Consider the following 20,100-nt stretch of genomic DNA (forward strand, 5'->3'; position numbering starts at 1 on the left):
CAGGGAGACGCAATAAGTCGCTGTGTCACAATCGCAGAATCATCATAGACCTATTCAAGATCCATGTCAAGACACGTTGGGGGGAGGGGGGGGGAGTTCCATCATTAGAATTTACAGTCTCCACATACTTCCAACTTTTCTCTTAGAAGACGCCCTGTTTCGCTATGTTCAATTTAGAGACACTCAAGGGTGGAGTCCTCATCTGATCTAGAAACTGAGGAGACACCCCTAAATGGTGAGATAAATTTTCCAAAATAAGTAGAGATTCTCTCACCCAGTGACAACAAATATCAGAGTCACAAGGTTCACCGAAGACGGTGCTAAGGAAATACATGTTGACTAACTTTTAAACCGAGTTAACTGATAGATAAAAAGAACAAACAGAAATATCCTTTTCATTCATTTTATTTTTATATCATTATCACATTATAAGGTCTTGCATCACACATGAAGTATTTGACAAAGAAAACAGTTGACTGTCGCAGATTACAACTGAACCTCAACACAACATCTGAAGGAGAAAATCATCAATAGAAATAACATTGCACACTGCAACAATCCAATAATGACAGTGGACGGTACATGAATATGTTTGTTACAAAATATATGATAATTAAACATAAATTTTCACAAACTTTGGATGGCATTGATCAGATCATACACTGGGTCGATACTTTTTCCAATATTGTTTTAAACTGTAAACTACCCAGGATTCACACACAAGTTACAAGCCAAATGTTATATATTGTGAGAACAATGATTTCTGAAGTCTTGCTATTAAATTCTTCAGTGGATATTACTTTTACATCAATAAGACTCAATAGTCAATAGTAAATACATCTGTGTTTATAAATATCTTCCAAGTTCAAAAAGCTGAGAAGGACTTTCAGGAGTAACTTCAGAAAAGTTCTCATTGACTTAAGGTGGTGACCGTCGGTGAAGTCACATCGGTTTCGTCATACAGGACTCATAGATTCCAGCACTGTCGTCCACCGGAGACGTGACATAACCAACAGTCACCACCTGCATTGACTTTAGTCCTCTGTTAATGCATCACCTCAATCTTCTGTCTCCGTCTGAAGATACTTTTTCACGTCTTGTGCCTTAGAAAGATTCTCTGACATCACCTTCTCCGAGCACATGGGGCATGTGTCCTCGGTCTCTAACAGACTGATGAACTCAGAGTAGATAGCTGGGAATTCACAGGACGGACAAGCAGTCAGATCTTCTTTCAGAATGTGGCGGCCCTGAAGAGGAATTGAGAAATGTAAAGTCATAATCAGGACAGTAAGATATGTTTGTTGAGCATGAAAAACAACCGAGAAGTCATTTTTTTGTCACTGCCATTAAAACCCATGTCAATTTCGAAATCGTTCCCTGGTTTATGCCACTCAATCAGCCCTGTTCGGGAAGGCAATCAGCTCACAAAATCGGGAAGACCTCGCCCATCTGCCGTGAAGACGGAACATAGCAGCTTCTATGGTGTCTAGTTGGCCTTCTTTCCACTTAGGATGAATGGGCCTACAACTTACACTTGAAACCAATAGACTAAACTTGAGTGGACAGTAAATAACAATGCTGAGTACTCGTCTCACTTGAAGTAAGCTGTTCTGTGTAAAGTTTCTTACCGTGATTGTACAGAATGGTATATTATTTTTACACTCTGGACATGTCAATTCTGTCTCTGGTAAATGGAAGCCACAGTATGGACAAGGAGTGTTGGGCTCTTCTTCTTCTGTTTTGTCAGGTTTTCTGGAAGAGAGTAAATGGCAGTGTAATCGAAAACCACGATCGACCAACGATATGATTCTAGTCTAGAGTTTACATTGTAATCAGATGTTTGTCTTCAAGAGCTGCTTGATGTCCACAAGCCACAAAAAAGTGCCCTGCCTTAGACTTTGATCCCCAAAAGTCAAAACTCTCCAGTCCATGTATGAATGCCGGTACACATTCTTTGTGGTACGCCCTGGACCTGTCATCATTTACTATCTCTCCTTACCTGACTATAGCCTCTATCTTCTTCTTGTATTTGAGATCTATTTGATTTTTATACTCTGGTCTCAGAAGCATCGCTGCATAACTGAATGATGAGTTTCTGAGACCAGATCTGTGACATTCAATAACTGTGGACGTCAGGATGGGAACGATATCTAAAATGAAGAAATGTTTACCCATATAAGTGGCAGGTTAATGAAATCTGGCAATAGAAGGGGTAGGCCTTTCATTTTAAATGTCGTTGATGGACTCGCTGATTTCTGGAACCAACTTCACCTGCAAAAGCCGCTGATTGTAAGTTCCATACCAGCCCTTTAACCACTTTGTTAGGGATAAGGCTTGAATAGATTCTGAGGAGGGGACTTCGTCATCAAATCTAAATCTATCTTTATATTGCGTCAGGTATTTAATGGCCTCTTTGACCAACAGAATAAGATCATACAGTTCCTAGATGACTTACGTGCAGGGAATTTACTGATATTGTTGGCCACACGGATTAACATTCTTGCTCCCTTCAAGTGGTCACCACGTTTTACATGGATCTGAAAAGTAGCAGCACATGATTTAGTAACAATAAAAGTTTGTTCCTTCACTGCTAAACTCCCCACGTTATCTTTAGCTTACCCTGGCAAAGACATTCTGACAAGGACTTGCAGTCTGTTTCATTCAAGAGGCTAATCTATGCGACTCTTGACTTGCACCATCAAAAATCTCTTAATTTCAAACTGCCTCACCTTCACTAAGATATAGCTGTGTAAAATCATCAAGTTATTGATCATCTCTGTGGGAATCTTGATCTTGTTTTGTTTGAGTTCCTGGAACATGCTAAATAAGACATCGTGGGCATTTCGATAGTTCCCGGCATTCTGTTCCTCTCGTGCTATGATGATGGCAGTGCGGGCCGCCTCCCTGAACTGTTTCAACGCCATATAAAGTCTGAAGAGATACTTGGCATCCTGGAAGAATAATTTTTAGAAAATAGAAGAACTTGTTAATTTGATATTGATCAAATCTGAACGTCATATCGATCACCAGAGGTCTCATCTCAAAGGCTTAACACTAAGTCAACTTACCTTGGGCATGTTATCTGTCTCTCCCATCAAATGGTCTATCAGTTGATGTGTCAGCTGATCGTCGTTCGCACGCCCCACCGTCTCGATTGCCATCTCAATCGCTTGGTGCTCCTCGCGATTCTTACATCTCAAGAAGTGGTTCAGCGCCTTGGCGTACTGACTGCAGAGGAGGAAGAATTTCCCCGCCATGAAGTGGTTGCGCTCGTTTTCAAAGTGTAAAGCAATGCTTCTGTAGTCATCAGGTGTTGCATCAGGGCCTGTAACATGAGAAATCATAATTTTATATGTTAAAAATCCTTAGTACCTCTATCTTACCAGTAGGAATTCATTTAACAGACTCATTTGGTCAACCAGTTACAAAATGACTGAACAGGACAGGAGAGTGGTGATAAAATTAGTTTTCCTTTACCAATGATTTCGGCATATGTTTCCATCTGGTTGTGAGATTGTGCGAGTTGGAATGCTTCATCGTTACACTTGGACATCACGAGGAACTGGATGGCAGACGAGTAGTCGCTCAGCTTGAGGAAGAATCTGGGAAGGTACAAACAAACTTCAGTTAAAGGTTTCATGGCGGACTGAACGAGGAAATAGATTTTGAAGGGCACAATTTCAATTAAACTGAATCTGAGATTGAAAAGATAAATTTCTTACACTTTAGCATGTCATGGCATACTGCTTATTGTAGGAAGAAAGAAACTTGGTTGTTCTTTTTCAAAATGACAAAGAGAACTCCTTTTCGGGTTCTGCAAGTTCTTCCCACTCTTCCAAACCCTTTTGCATGGTAGATCAGGAGTGCTACACACCAAGACCAGCAGCTCACAGGTCAACTAATGAAATCGCTTGAATGAGTTTTAACAAGAAACTTACTTGGCCACCATTTTTGCTCCTTCAATTGATTGAGTCTCCCTCACAATCTTGACAGCTTCTTCTGGGTTCTGGAGGTAATCCAAATTGATCCTGGAATAATGAGATATAACAATATGAAAGCAAGAATGATGAATAAAGACTTAAAGACTGCTGAAACTTGGTTGGAAACCACTTCATCTAGGAAGCACACATTAGGAGAGTTGTTGGCCTAGATCAAAAACTGGGAAGTTAAACTCCTCAGATACCCATGCCTCTCATTTGATTCTCACCTCACAGGAAGGGGATCTTTTCAACAAGAAAATTGTTTCTACGTTCAATGTACCTGATTACGTTATCCCAGTCCTTAGCATTCTCATAAGCCTGAGCAGCCTCCTTGTATCTGCCATCAGCCTCTTTAGCCTTAGCATACTGCGCGTGGATCTTGGGGGAGGTGACGTGTTGTAGCAGCTCACCGACCTTGGCCCAGTTCTTACTCCTGATGTAGACGGACGCAGCCTTGTCAAAGTAACCACCTTTCTCGTACAACATGGCTGCCTCGGACCATTGCTGGATGGTGAATTGGATTTGAGAGTTTAGTTCAATGATCTACTGCTACACAATGATCACACTGTCAGCAACAAGTTTTGATTAACCTCGAGGGTGACCTGAAGACCATAGGTCACTCTTGGCAGGGACTGGAGAGGATCACCAGAGACAAAAGACGGTGAAGGAAAGTTGTAAGCGGCCTATGATCTCAGAGGAGTGAAAAGCTTAAGTAAGTAAGTATGTGGTCTTGACTTATTGAAGGATTGTAAAATAAACTACACCATACCTTCATGCTTTCCAATATAGCAGCACACTCCTTCTTCAAGAGCCTGCTCGGCATTTTCAATGCCATACCAACACCGCTGGAAAATGGAAAATGATACAGTCAAGATATGAAAACTAAGTTTTAGCTGTTGAGCACTTTGAGCGTATGGTGCATCTTTAGCTCAAGGATGGTAGTGTACATCACTCCAATATCCACAACGACTCGGAGACATATTTCAAAGCCTCTGTACAGGACTCGGGTTCGTATCTTGTTGACATTCTTACCGTCTGATATCACCCATGCGAATGGACATCCTTGCTATCCCAGCAGCACAAGACTCATCGTGTTCCTTATTTGCCTCCTCCTTGGTCACACCTTTTTCATAATGGGACAACGCGTTCAGGTAGTCACCGGTGAACTCAAGCTGCTGGGCATACTCCTTGGAGATGAAGGGGATCTGCTCTGGCGCCAGAGCCTTGGCCAGCTGAAGGGCAGAGTCCCAGTGTAGCAGGTCTCTTCTCATCTGCAAATAGAACAAAGAACTTTGTCACCAGTGAACTCAAGCTGATGGGTGTACTCCTCGGAGATTGAAGGGAATGTTCTCTGACCCAAAGCCTGGGCCAGCTGGGGGAAATGTAAACTGCGAGCGTTAAGACTCCCCCATAGCAGCTACAGGGTATTTCTTACCTCAAGCGCAGCAACAGGAGTCCCAGAAGCCAGGAACAAATCCTGGGCCAGATTAAAATCCTCCATGAACATTGCGATGAATCCAGACAGCAGATTGCGGTCCTCGATATCCTTGATTTTGATCAGAGACATCACCATGCCAGCATCTCCAATGTTTCTGTAGACACGAATGGCTGAAAGAGACAGAAAAATTGTTCTAGTGCCAAATCATTCAAACAATTTTGGGTTACACTGCTGCCGACTGCTAGGTCACCCTGGGGCTCAAAACTGTCCCCACTCGAAAATGTTGTCATTTGGCAGGTGAGCACAAAAAAGCGTCTTGAACAAGGCAGACATCATACCATATTATAGGAGAAAGACAATGCAAAGAAATCACTTGCACAGCTACTTACCAAAATCAATCTCCAAGTTCTGAAGGGCAGCTTTACCAAGGTCAAGCCAGGCCTCTTTGCTGTTGAGGATGGAGCAGAAATTCCACGCATCTGTGTATCTTCGCAGAGAAATCGTTTTCTCCAGGGCTGTCCTCAGCTGAAACACAAATAAATCAGCATAATCAGCGTTTTAGGTAAATTTGACAAAACCAACAAAGGTCAGGATGCGCCTCTACAACATGAATGGGCCTGGATCAAATGCAGACTGCCGGATTTGTTTTGTGGATGGTGTGGGTTTACGAAGAAGTTATGTTTCTGGCTATTTGGCGGCCTTTGACCTTGTCAACAAACCGTCATTCTAATCATACCAATGCATTCCAAGTCAAGCAAGGCATCTTTGCTTGAGCAGAAATCTTTTCAGAGCAATCGTTTCCCAAAGGCTCAGCTGAAACACAAGACTATGAACTCACCTCGTGCTGTGGTTTTTCAGGTTGTGGTTTACCCTCAAAGTTGTGCGTATCAAGTACAAGCATGGTGACTTTGCCACTCTGAGTCTGCAAGGTCACCTCTCCATGGTGGAGCATGATCGGCACGTGGCCGTACGGAAGTTTCGATGTTCCTGCCATGGTCACCTTGGCACCTGAATCAAAATGAAGGCAAGAATTAATAACAACTATGAAACAAGATGGCCACTAAAGCGGTCATCAGACAAATGAAATGATCAACCACTTTACTCATGAACTTTTCATAGTAATCTAGTGCCTTCAAACGTCCTTGAGGACAAAATTATCCCAATGACAAACCAATATTCGGTAGTGACATGATTACAACTTAAAAACATGATCAATGGTATGCATCTGCAACTTCTAATACATAAGCAAAAGAGAAAATAATGAAAATAATACAACATGAAATAAATGTGCATTCTTTGGGAAGTGTTTAGCTAAAATATAGTTGCAAGTAAAGTGAACTATCTGATGCAATATTGTGTGAAGTATATGTTGGTGTTTTTACAATTCAGCACAACTCATTTTATTTCACTGCTTTTACCCGCCAAATTCATAGCGGGATGTGGTTCCAGTTCCTTACGATGACACTTCACAAGTGCTTCCAAAAACACCCGGGGTCGGCTTTGGGATCATCTTGGTCCACTTGAAAGCATCGTGCCGTCGACAAGTGACTGTATTTTAGCTAGTGGTTTCTACAGCGTGATGCGATTGCTACATTAACGTGCCATTTGTTAAGGTCTAAAGACGATATCGTCAATCAATCAATTAGCCTGAGTTGAATCCGACAGAGTTAATAGTACCATTTTTTCCGAGACACTATTCTGCAAACTCTCCTCTGTCTATTTCACTTCATTTTATTCCCTCCCTTTGGTCCACCCAGTCCTATAGTGATTTTATTGCGTTAACAATATTTGAACCTAGACTAACTACGTGGTTTGTTATAGCTGCAAGAGAAGTACTCACACTGAATTTTCAGAGTTTCTGTTGACAAAAATTAACCGAAGTTAGCAGAAAGTCGCATTATTCCATACGGTCAAATATTATTTATTGTCAAGACATTATCAGATCATTTTGGAGATGTCTGCGTTTTTTTTCCCTGAGAGGTACAAGATTCACCAGTGGATGTTCATAAATTGCTTTAAATTCTACCAATCGCAGAGGCTTAATACTATTTAAACATTGAATCAGATTGCCATGTTTTAAATAAAATATGTGTGTAGCATTCACCCAAAAAAGTGTCGAGACACCAGGCCAATTCCACAATTTAGCATTCAACGCTCAAAGGAGCTGAATACCAGGCCAGTTTATACGCAATGCTGCATTCAAACACTCAAAGTGCTGAATGCTGGGCCGAAATCCACAAAAAGAACAACTCAAAGTGTCAGATGCCAATCCAATCCACAATTTAGCACTTACTACTTCCCAATGAAACACTAGGCGGCTGATTAGCATATGGATGGACATTAACATAATTATCGGGCATACCGGATACTGTCTCTCGATTATACATGAACGTCACGATTTTCTCATCGTCAAACACCATGAAGATATCCTGGAATTGAACGTGATATAAAGAGAGGTTAGAGGCAAATCTAAAGCGGTGAGATCTATCACACTGGCGTGTAACTACAAACAAAAATATATAAGCGAGCTTGCCTGATATATTTTTGCAACCATGAATATTATGAGGAATGCTAAAACAGGGAGGGGATATAAAACGTTAGTCAAGCACATCTGTAGAAGGATGTGACACTGGCATTATTATAAAAATCAGCAGTTGCTTTGTACCAGCTCATTTCTAATAACAAAACTGTAAATGCAAAACTGTGGTCAGGCATAATGATGCTTTTTGCAATGGCCGGATTTCACCACAGTGGTGATCTACGAGTGCTATGTTGCCTGATTTCATTCTGCAACACAGCTGCTGCCAAAAATGAAATGCCAATGCCACCCAGCTTCCACAAACTAACATCTAGAAACAACATGTCATGCAAACAGGCTGAAATAGGAGAAGTTAGGTCAATCAAATGGGATAGTTAGATGGGCATTGCTCCTTTCATGTTATTTTCCTCTTCCCTCAAAGCCTTCAACGTTATACGCCTAGAACCTGGGCTGTAGTGATCGGGCCGAGGGGGTTAGATCAAAACAAAACAAAAGCTAAGTTACAAAATCGAGTGTATATGAAAATCATACCGGTTGCCATTTTAAAAAATTTGACAGCCCGCTGGAGTATAAACCACAACTACATTTGTCACAACTTACCGTTTTGATAAAAAAATCGATTCAAACACAATACATTTGATCACTCATAACTTTTGGCACTTTGCAGCAGAAGTTGCCATCACTTCTGTAGAGCAGTGAATATTGTCTTGCGTAAAAAGAGGTTTAATTTCCTTTAAAAGCCTATGACATTTGACAAAACGTCATTTGCAGTTCATCATTGCAACTTTTGGCAACCACTGGTAGGATTTTCACACGGTGATTTTGTGCTCCTACAACACATATTAGTCGTCCTACTATAAAAGCACACGCTAGGCTAAGTGCCTACCCTTATACGACTCCTTGCACAGGACATAAGATATGATGTTCTCATCATCGTAAGTAACAAACACATGCTGAAAATGAAGAACATGCAAGCACAATCAGCCACGGGACAAGGCTAGACTTGAGGAGAACTGCCAACACAGGATCTGAAAGCAGGGTTCCATCCAAGAAGAACTGAACTCAAACCGTCAATCTCTTCAACATTATGTTTTTTCACCAAAATAAAGCATAATAAAGCAACAATTCAGAGATCTTCTCGAGGAGACCCTGGGATGACAACAAAGCAAAATATATAGGAGAGGATAAGCATATGATATCTAATCCACAAACAATACTCGCCAACTTTAACTGTTCTAAGTTCTATACAAAGGTAACTGATGAAAAAATATGATACACAGTCGACAAACCAAGACATACAAACACATCAGTTGAAAACATCAAATCACTGCGGACACAGACAGTACGAGTCACAACTGCCAAGGTGAAATATAACATCATTATGACAGTTAATGATCCTTAAAGTCTTGAATGGCCGACAACTCTGACAGACACAGTAAAGCACAATCAGGGCCAAAGAATATGACTTAGCAACATGAATCAATCATAAGGTTACGGTACCCATAGATTAATTAAGGGACAAACCATAAAAATTACATGCAAAATATTAGACTTGGTTTCAGTTACAGTCACGACAAGTGTATTACTTTTAGAAAAATTAAATAATTCTCGTATGCTTCTGATATTAGTCAAAGAGTAGACATCATATACGTTTTTAATGACGATCACAGAAATAGGACAGACAAATTCTGTAAATGACACTTAAGTTCAAACATCGAGGTCCTGACTCACATATTTCTTAAAAAAGACTGTGTGATAAATGAACTGCAACGGATTATTAAAGTTCTTAGTGATCATGTTTCGTGTAGAATTTGACAAGCGGCATATTTATGATGGAGGCACTTATTTCAGTAATAAAGATACCACTTTAAGTTACAAGTATCAAATCTCTGGAAAAGACTTTGTTTTTTCCATGGCCCTACCTATAGTGCTCAAATTTCAATGGTTAAGGAGCATTAACTTCCAGAGGTAAGAGGAGGGTGAACGTTTCACAACCTTGTAATTCTCATCATAGGCGCTTATAAGTTCAAACGTGTGCTAAAGATGTTCTTAAGGAAATCGGTAGTTGACACCATACCTTGTCGGCCTTGTCCCAAAGAATTCCCTTTGTAGTGTTGGAGAAGTTTGGGATTTCAACTACATGATCATTCACCTGTAGGAGAAAACATATATATTTATTTTCTTCATATATAATTGAAAAAGTTGAAAACACTACACTTGTAAGTGCTAATCATTGAGAAATATTCTTACTATATTAACTATATATTCAATGTAGCAGAAACTAAGCGTGTGAATGCATAGTTCTCTACGCAAACAATGCACTTGTACTGGGCCTTTGCTCCTCCACCTACTCACAGGGTTATACACATATCCATCACTTTTCTCATCAATAAAGATGAGCCGGGTGCCACTGGGGTCGGGGAAGATCTTTCTGATGCCGTCCACATGGCGATACTCGTTGACAAACTGCCAGTCCTCGATGGAGAAGTAGTGGATCCCACCAGTCTGAAAGTGAATAACATAATCTGAGATCCTGCATAATCTGATAAACATTTTGAGTAAAACACCAAGTGCCATGATTCAATTCTTTGTCAATAACATATGGCTAGAAATATTCCAGTTGAGGTTTTGGGCAAAACGACAGCTCACCCTGAGCGGTGTGTTTGGCAAGACAACCAATACCGACAGTGAGGACTTCACAGAAGAGTTGTAGAGCTGCAGAGGAACATTTGCAATGTGTTTTTAAGCACTTACATCCGATCCATAGATGAGGAAATCGTGTGAGATATCATGACAGGTGATGCGGCAATCGTTCTGCTCTGGGAAGAGTTTGGTCTGACGTTCCTCACTCGTGGCTGATTCGTCTTCAATCTGAAATGAACATACCATAAAAATGTTAACCAATAGTAAGTCATTAAACCATCAATGTCATTCTAGCCAGTTAATTTACAGACAATGACCACTGCTGGTACCTGATTGAAATGTCAGGCACTAGAAAGGGGTAATCTTTTTTTGTTGAAGTCTAAATGATAACACTCGTCTCCCCATGCATTTAACAGGTGGACAGATGCTGGTGATGATATTTGCAACCAAATCATGAAATATACTTACAAAATGAAGCTGAACTTTTCCTTCAAAGCTAGCAGCAGCATAATCAGCATTCAACTTCATGGTGTTTACAGTGCCTAGGTATTCTCGGTCTTTCTGCTTCTCTGGGCCTGTAAAAACACGAGATTAAAACATCATAGGCTCAGTCCATTTTTTCAAATATAGGCCTGCCAGTGGTACAGGGCTAAGGAGCCCAGTCTCCCCCATATTGCTGTGTGATGAAACAGCTGTCACTACCACAACTTTGAACAAATCCTTGGTTATTCGACTTCTCTGGACCTGTCATGATTGGTTGACTACTTGTTACATGGAGCCGTTTAAACCCGTTAGATATTAGTCTCAAACATCGAAAACTGGAATCCATCATATTCTTACCATTGTCTCCAAGCAGATAGAACCACGCTCTGTTATTCATACCAACAGCAAGATGAAACGGCCCCAGGCCGATAAAGGTTGGCTCGACATCAACAGCGATGGTCACAGGGTCCTCCTGCTGCACAAAATCATGGACGGTCACCTCCAACAATGACGTCAAATATCCGATCCTCGTGTGGTATGCTGCGCCTAGGATTGGTAGTTTCGTCAGATAGACGTGTAGTGTGCCCTTCTGCGTAGAGACGGCCATGAGTTGTCCGTCATCTGTCCAGGAGATCTTGTCAAGGCCGCGCTCTTCTTCGAGGTTGATGATGGCATACATCTCTTTCAGGTCGGAGAGGTCGTGGATCTTTATACTGAAATGAGAGAGAACCGTGTACTTTTTCAGAAATATTTTCACAGGGACTACCTAGAGGAAAAAGTTTAGCTGCATCGTAGCATCCAGCTTGGGATTTTGATTATATTTTAGCTCCTCTCTCATGGGTTTGGTATCTTACCATAGACACTCCACCAGCCCTTGGGGACCGGGTCAATTCATTAAAATCCAATACCTGTATCAATCTTTGTACATTGGACGCCACTTACCAGTTATCACCACAGGAGGCAGCCTTGTTCAGGGAGAGAGAAACAGCAATACTTGTCAAGCTGTCCTTGTGGTTTCTCGCTTGGAAAAGCTCCTGTAACAATCAACAAAAGGGTGGTTAACCACTGAATTGATGAGCAATCCCCTTTAAAAAACTCTTTTGACTGTATTCCTCTGTTAGTCTGCAACACTTGATGGAGTCAACAGACATGATATCCCATACTAGCATTTCAGGATAGAAACGTCTAGTCCGTGGGCAACATCATTATTCATGATCCACTTCTGGGTTGGAAGGGCGCAGCGAACTTTTGAGCAATATGACTCTTTCTGTCCCTCAAAATTTGATATCCCTCAGGACAGAAAAATCCATACTGGCCTAAACAAAAAGGGTTATACATTTATTTGGTAATTGTTGGCAGTCTGAAAAGTTTTTCTCTTGGTGACACATGTTTCATCACTGATAACTCCACAAATTGGCTCGACTTGAGGCGTTCCTCCATCCTTACTTACCTGACCAATCTCCCTCATGTGCGTACTGATCACCACGAAGTAGCCCTGCGAGAAGCCGATCATGATGTAGCCATCGCCGTACCATTTGTAAGCCACGATGTTACCGTATCTCTGCTGGAATGCCAGCTCGATAGGGTTCTCCGGGTCGTTCATGTTGTAGAGAAACAGGGTCTTCCTGCCAATCACAACACTCACCTATAAGCAAAAAGAAATAGTTAGAAATTGTTAGCATATTTACAAATTCATAATCATGATATGATGGCCTACCAGGATGGATTGTCCACGCTTTAGAAAGAAATTTCAGATCTGGGATTCGATTGTGAGTCTGACACCTTGACTAGCACACCACAGTGCTTTTGAGAAGCACAGCTGTCATAAAAATGTCCACATCTTCTGTTTCCCGTTTTACCAAATGCTCAGCCTGGGCCAAGTACATCGAACTAAACTTCTAATCTCATACACAAAACTCACAGTATTTTCCCCCATAGCACTCCTCTCATCTCCCTTCATCTCAGAAAACTGGATATCGGATGGACTAGCTCGGACGGTTGTCTGTCGCACAGTGTCCCCATCTGCATTACTGATTGTGATGGCGTGGTCATCGCTGCCAAGTGCCAACAGGTTCTGGGTACTCCAGGCTCCACATGTAATCTTCTTGGTGTGTTTTCCAAGGATGGGGACCTTCCTTGACGTCTGGTGGTTGTAGATGAGGAGGTTGCCTTTGGCAGTCCCAATGGCCAGCTGGGTACCAACTTTAGACCATAAGAGGAAGGTCAAGGAATCCCTAAACACAAATGAAACATGGTTATGTTTACAAACATAATCATGGTGTAAGGATTTCTTAAGGCAGGATGGAATGATCAAAACCTGCAAGCAACATGTTGTTTATATAGTTTGTGGAAATGCTTTGCTGATGCTTGTATGGATTAAGCAATCCGAATTTACTGGGGCATGCTTTCAATGATTTTCAGAGCTGTCACGATGTCTTTTTTTGAGAATCCAATGGTAAACTTCAGAAGGGAAGTGATATGCAGGAGTGATCTTCCCAGACATGTAATTAGTCCTCGAGGTCTGTAAGTTGAAAACGTGGAAACCTCATTCAGAGGCGAGGCCTTCGTGGAAACCTCACTCTCGGGTGAGGTTTTAGTAGACACTACTATAAGGGCACTATTCAAACATGATCATTACTCAGTGAGTGACTGCAGTCACTGCCAACTTTTCAAAACATTACAAGAGTACAATCTGATACACACAGCAAAATGTTTCAGACAAAAAGTACAATTAAAAATGTTTCCTCTAATAAAACTATAACGCATTCCAATCCAACTCAATCACTGGTAAACTAAAAGTCAATTGCTGGCACAAAAAAATTGTAAAATAAAACAGTATTCATCCTCAAAGTCCATCAAAAGTAAATTATTCGTCAGCCTAAAACTCATGAACTTACATTCCTGCAATCACTGGACTATCGGGAGAAATAATGGTGAAAAAAACCCACATATTATTGGGATGCAACTTAGGAAGCATATGATACCAGTCAAAATATTCATAGGATTTTAGGTGAGCTGACATGCCTGAATCGTAGCCTAATTGCCCAGGTATTAGGACAAAACTAAAAGCAGAAAATCGAAATTCCTCTCACATGAACTAAATTTAAAATATTTGCATATGGATTATTCATGTAATCCCTCATTTAAACTGTATCCAGTTGAGGGCTCAAAACATTATGCAAGCAACCATTTAGCTAGGAAAACTTAAGAACCATAAACCATAAAATCAATAGAAATCAGTCCTTCTTTATGGTCAAAATAAAACAAGGCCAACCATGTATACTATAAGTGACGATCCTAAAAAGGACTTTTATAGCAAAGGCACATGAAGTAAGCTTGACCCATTCAGGAAGGATATTTGTGGTTAATGTCATGACTGAATTTATCCCAATGGTTTCATGAGGACGGCCTGTCGCTTCCCATGGGCCTTTTTAATGGTTAACAATCAATGAGCAGTGTCCCTATTTAAAATTTCTGACATTTCTTTGTGATGGGAAAAGTTACCTGAGTCCGCTGTCAAGCTGCGACGTCTTGTGGGTGTTGGCATCCCAAAGGAAGATGACACTGGTTTTATCATTAATTATCGCCAGCGTGTCCCCGTCCTTGTCCCAGCCAAGCCCTGAACACATTCTGAAATGCAATTGGTTGTTTTTAGGAATGTGGCAGTGAGACGTAGCTCAGATTCCGTTCCCCATTGTTTTTCTGTCTGGGGAAGATGTGGAGACTGGCTCCCCTTCCCCTCAGTTGGTGATCAAGAGACAGTCTTCCAGGAAATGCTGTAAGCTTTGGTCAGAGAAACCACAATCACAGATGGCAGAGTCACACAGACAGGCCCAGTCTTATCAGATTTTTGTTGAGGCTCTCAGGCAGAAAGAGAGAGATGTAATGAAGGCTATAACATTCAAGATTACAACACGACTGCCCCATACGACAGATGAAGGGAACAACAGAACTGAAGAATGGAAGGAATGTATTCCACTTACCCAGGCAAACTGATTTCATCCCGGAGTTCTCCATGACGGTCATAGATCCTGACGATATGATCAAACCTACAAAAAGAAATGAAGGTGATGCGAATTTTTAAAAGATTTTATTCAATTTAATAAAATATGTCAAACTTGATGTTTGGGAAGAAGTTATCAGATGAGGATCATGACTGGAAAAGGAACAGAGATATCACAGTTTTTATTTTATTTTTTTTTGGTCAAAATTAGGCAAAGTTGAAGAAATGCCAATGATCCAAAGAATCATTCAATTGTTTATGGGTCATCCTTCCTCTTGGATTACATGTAACCAACTGTCTGCAAGAAAGTTAGGTCAAGTCAGTCTCATTATGCTAAAATGCTTGTATCACAGATTACATAATACTGCCAGTGAACTACACAAAGCTACATTGAACTTGCGTGTCTCGCTGCATTTTTACAATATATCTGTACATTCAGTGCCCGGTTGCGGTCTTCGTGAATCCTACATTTTCATGTGCTTGATTCTCAAAATGTGCCATGCAATTATGCACAACAATTTACAAAATCACCTATGGCTAACGAGATTATTTACTGTGCGGTCCTGAATGATAGCCATTCAAGTCAGGCAGACAATTTTGCTCTTTGGAACAAACTTTCAATGCTGTAATTTACGACAATAGTTTGGTGACCCTAATCATGCAACATTTCCATGGTGCAAAATTTATATCAAAATGTGGTCATGCAAAGAAATATTGAACATGAAGAAGCCGATGCTGATATTCTAACTTGAGTACCTCTTGTTGTTTGAGTACTCATGAGTATCACTTGAATACTCATGTAAGTAACTGGGTCCCTGTCCGAGAGAACTTCCGACAGTTGGCTCTCTTGCCCTTTTAGTTTTTGTATTAGCCCTGAAGGAACAGGAGACCAGACTTTTACAAGAGGACCAGCACTTAAGAATATTATTTGACAAATCAAGCATGCACTTTGTCACACAAGGAAAGAAAATCATACATGAACATAGGCTAGCATAGTATGTCAATTATGCTGGCCTGGACGTAAATGTAGTTTGTGCAACTATCTAAAGATGTTGTAACCGAGCAGGTATGCCAATTCAAGTTATTTGTTACTGTTGTTGCAATATTTAACATGTTTAACAAACCATTACAACCAGGACTGAAGAAATTTGGTTAAAGATCTTTAAATACCGGTACTAGATTCTCTACTTATCTAAACATTGATGTGTTCACATGACAATTTACACAAAACAAAATACCTTGTTGTTACAGTGTCAGTCTGAGCAACTTTATTTGAAGGAAGATCCTTAGCAACAGCACTAAACCTAGAGTTGGAAAAAATGTGCTGAGTGAGCAGCTGTGACTAGGGACTGTACACCTTTCGACCAATGGTCCTTTTATGGAATGCTGCAGGCAATTGCATTTAAAGAGAGAGGCGAACCAATGCATTCATATTTAGACTACAAATCCTCATGCTGCTGCATCAGAGAAGTTTTAATGGCCGCTACTTCGTAGTCATGGCAAACAAAGCCCTCTGTCTTGAGTTCAGAAATAATGCTGTTTGTCATCTCTGGCTGCTAGTGCTATAGTAGTATACTCCATATGACAAGCTACCACTACCAGTCCAAGTACTGCCGTGACACATTCGAGATTCTGGTTCTTTTTATCAAAGACTGATCCAAATGAACCAATTTTTACATTTCTTCTATGCAATTAGTAAATCTTCATCTCTTGACTTTTCTTACCCAGTAGTTGCTAGATAGTTTCCCAGTGTCTTCTGCCAGGAGTAGAAGATGCCTCCCTGACCATGGGTGGTCTCTGGAATACTGAACACACGCTGAAAAGAGAAAGACCCTACTGCCAAGTAAAGACATGTCGACTCAGTGAAAGAAATTGATCGACTTTTTACATTCTTAAAGCACTGTGCATACAACATTTGCATTGTTTGTAGTTGTAGGCCTACAGGAACAGGAAAATGCATAACCAAGTTTGACAGACTGAAGTTGTCAACATAGAACACGCTTCAACTTAAAAACGACAGCTTAGATATAAAAACAACTACTTCCAAACATAGACTTATATTAATTCTTTAATTTATCACCTTCATGGGCTCTTTAAATGATGCAAATTAAGGGTAAATTTGTCAGAAAGTTGAAGAAAATCAGATTCTAGCTTCTTTGGTTACAAGAATGCCTGACCTGCGCAGTAAGCGCACACCTGCACTTCCGATACTTGGTTTATAATTTTGACGACAGATGGCAGAATGGTAGATTAACCCGTTCTTGACGGTAAAGCGGGAAATTTGAATATTAAGCCACACTCGTGAACGCGTGGTACAACTCTACTTGCTTCCTTGGTTGCTTAAACGTGCAATAGATTTTCTTCCATTCATTGGTCCTGAAGGGGGAGGAGGGCAAGGGCCCGGGATTTTGGGGGGGAGGGCAATATTTTGCCAATAAGGGTTCACCCCTTCAGCCTGAGCTAACCAACTATAATAGAAATGCCTACCTTGTTGAGCTGGGTCGGGTCAGAACGCGACCCTACCTTTGAAACTCGTCTTCTCCCAGACTTTTTTGGATGCAATTCTGCCTCAACCTCAGTCCTGGTCCGGTCTCCCTGCCCTGGTCGCCCCTTTAAGCTCATCTCACCTCCTACCTTCCTGTGAGGGGCAGCGCTTCCAACGCGGAATATATGGACGCTCAGGGCGTCGGGGTCCTCTGAGTTATCGTTGAGAGTCTTAGCCTGAAGAAGAAAAAGATACTGGATGGAGATTGTGAAATTGTCCAAGAAGCATGTCCTCGCCTGGCACTACGTGCGTTTCAACAGAAAAGGTTGGTGAGCCGAGATTCCCTTGACCAGGACATAGAAATGGGAAGGGTACCTGTCTTGAAAGGGGAAGAGAGCGGGTCCCCAAGATCCCAAATGTGGTAGTGGGAGCAACGACTGGTGCATTCAGGTCGGTGGCTGGAGCAATCTAAATGCCATGTGACAGCGTCTTCGCGGTGGAGTCACGCGTCTTCGTTTCCTCACCTCATATCCTGCGTCTTCGCCGAAAGACCCGATCATCACGGCGTCAGAAATCTGGTAGTCATCCTCATCATCTGCTGAGTCCTCCGCCCACTTAGCGAGGGCATGTGATATTGCAGTATCCATGGAGACAGATGCTAGTTATCACACAACATATGAAAGATTTTGAATACTATCCTGTGTGGGTTCGATATTGAACAACACTGCTCTATAGATCCCGAGTTATTTTATACGATATTCTAAATAGACAAATAAATAAGGGGGCATCCCCTCTAATCCCATCTCACTTTCGGACATGCTTTTTCAGCTATTGTCCACACCCCATCGTCGATTCTTTGTAACATTAACAAACACTAAGCTAACGTTTTGGTGAATGGAATACCATACGCTACAGAGCAGAGCGGTCGGCCATAACAAAGTACTTGAAACATGCTGTAAACTGAGCCAGGAGCCGTCACGACCCACAAGACCGAACAAACTGCAAGATCTGCATGCAAGGCTACTCAACCCCTCTTTTTATTTCATGTGTTTGCTAGTTTAGTATACAACTGACGGAAGGGGGGGGGCAGGTAGTAAAAAGAAGTGACGACCACGAGTGAATAGCAAGAGCTTTGAGATAAGCTCATTCAAGATATTTTCCTGTCCCCGCGCTTATACACAAGCTGGCAACCTTGATCCAGCTGATATAATCCCCAAAACAAACGAACAAAGAGAGAATATAACACGCTGGAAATACTTCATAATTCATAAAGAATTGTTCATGGTTTTATTGCTGGAGGCCAAAAGCAGAATATCAAATACTTAGGTTCAAATGGTTATTCTCTCGACGACATCTCAACTGTGTAGGTATGGAGGTTTTCTGGATGGTTCGTGTCGTTCCCTCCTCTCATGAGGAAAATTGCACTCTGTCAGTCAATGAGGTCATTAAATTGGACTTCAGTGGTGTTTGGCATAAAGGAGAAGAATGAGACATATGCACCCCAGCCCCTCCCCCTCCCCCCTTCGAGTATCATTCTTGGAGGATATGCAACCTGTCATGACAACAACAGACGTCGGAGACTGTCAGCCGCGTCGGGCCGAACATTGTAGTCTCTGAAGTTTCTACTCGAAAGCATCCCGAAAACGCATAATTGTTTTGGCATTCTCTGGGATCTTACCTGGACATTTGCCTGATGAGCAAAGGATCCTAAGCTGTTCATAAACATCGTATCAGTGGGAAACTCGACTCAGGGCCAACTCTCGGTGCAGCATCTACACAGACGGGATTTGATCCGTTCGTCACCAGTCCAGCAATCCGGCTGTCTTGTGACTGTCCAGGGCAAATCATCCAGTCGTCGAGCGCATCTAGAGTAATGGTACATCCAGCTTGGGTCTTTTCAGTCCAGACGCATTAGATATAGGGTTCGTCCCATTGGAAAACTATGGTTCAGGATGAATATGGACTGCCTCGGAAGCCTATCTTGGATCCATGCAATTTCATCTTATCCCTCAAGTTTTGGATCCACTCCGCCAACCCGGACTACGTTACACCAACGAGGGCAGGTTACTGACGGTGTACGTCTGATGGTAGACCTTTGCTTGTCCTGCCTATATCTGACGGAGACATCCAGCTTCAGATTCCGGAATGACACACTCACTCAGGTTCATGAGTTTCATGAATTACAGTACATTTACATGTACTGCATGTAAGTTATGAATTATAAATAATACATCTAGAACTCATGGTATACTTGAAGCAAGAATCTATTGTAAATCGCAATGGCAAAGCGCGACAATAATCGGATTTTGACGGCACCAACGACCAATCTCGTGCAAATGTATAAGCCAAATAAAGGTGTTTTTTTAAAACAATTTAAAAGTGGTTATACAAAGTGTGCTGTAGTTTTTTCAGATGACGACAATCAATGGCACGTTTTTCATCACGCACATGAGTCGAACTAGAATAAGGAGATGTAAGCTTTTCTGCGTTGACTTCGTCCCCGCATTGTTCTCACGGACATGGTTATCT

At 41.5% G+C, this 20,100-nt stretch overlaps 1 protein-coding gene across 8 annotated transcripts; it reads right to left on the reverse strand.

Annotated features, from left to right (window-relative positions):
- Positions 1 to 389: 389 nt before the first annotated feature.
- LOC135493311 (WD repeat-containing protein 19-like) lies at positions 390 to 18,229 on the reverse strand. Of its 8 annotated transcripts, XM_064780553.1 has the most exons (30): positions 18,096 to 18,229; positions 17,574 to 17,807; positions 16,811 to 16,902; positions 16,325 to 16,390; positions 15,067 to 15,132; positions 14,588 to 14,713; positions 13,005 to 13,317; positions 12,534 to 12,728; positions 12,026 to 12,117; positions 11,441 to 11,796; positions 11,069 to 11,175; positions 10,712 to 10,828; positions 10,313 to 10,462; positions 10,035 to 10,109; positions 8,844 to 8,910; positions 7,259 to 7,276; positions 6,257 to 6,426; positions 5,808 to 5,943; positions 5,416 to 5,588; positions 5,013 to 5,251; positions 4,750 to 4,825; positions 4,261 to 4,484; positions 3,939 to 4,028; positions 3,478 to 3,602; positions 3,069 to 3,325; positions 2,730 to 2,951; positions 2,456 to 2,537; positions 2,000 to 2,150; positions 1,629 to 1,752; positions 390 to 1,247 (listed from the first exon to the last, which is right to left on the reverse strand). In XM_064780553.1, the coding sequence occupies exons 1-30, from the start codon at positions 18,216 to 18,218 to the stop codon at positions 1,059 to 1,061; spliced, it is 4,455 nt and encodes a 1,484-aa protein (XP_064636623.1). In that variant the 5' UTR covers positions 18,219 to 18,229; the 3' UTR covers positions 390 to 1,058. The 8 variants fall into 8 exon arrangements, with proteins under 8 accessions (XP_064636623.1, XP_064636626.1, XP_064636625.1 ...); XM_064780556.1 differs by lacking the exon at positions 16,325 to 16,390; XM_064780555.1 differs by lacking the exons at positions 7,259 to 7,276; positions 8,844 to 8,910 and adding an exon at positions 7,781 to 7,847.
- Between the last annotated feature and the right edge of the window lie 1,871 nt (positions 18,230 to 20,100).

Source organism: Lineus longissimus, chromosome 9, assembly GCF_910592395.1.
Source record: "Lineus longissimus chromosome 9, tnLinLong1.2, whole genome shotgun sequence".
In the NCBI taxonomy this organism is placed as follows: Eukaryota; Metazoa; Nemertea; class Pilidiophora; order Heteronemertea; family Lineidae; genus Lineus; species Lineus longissimus.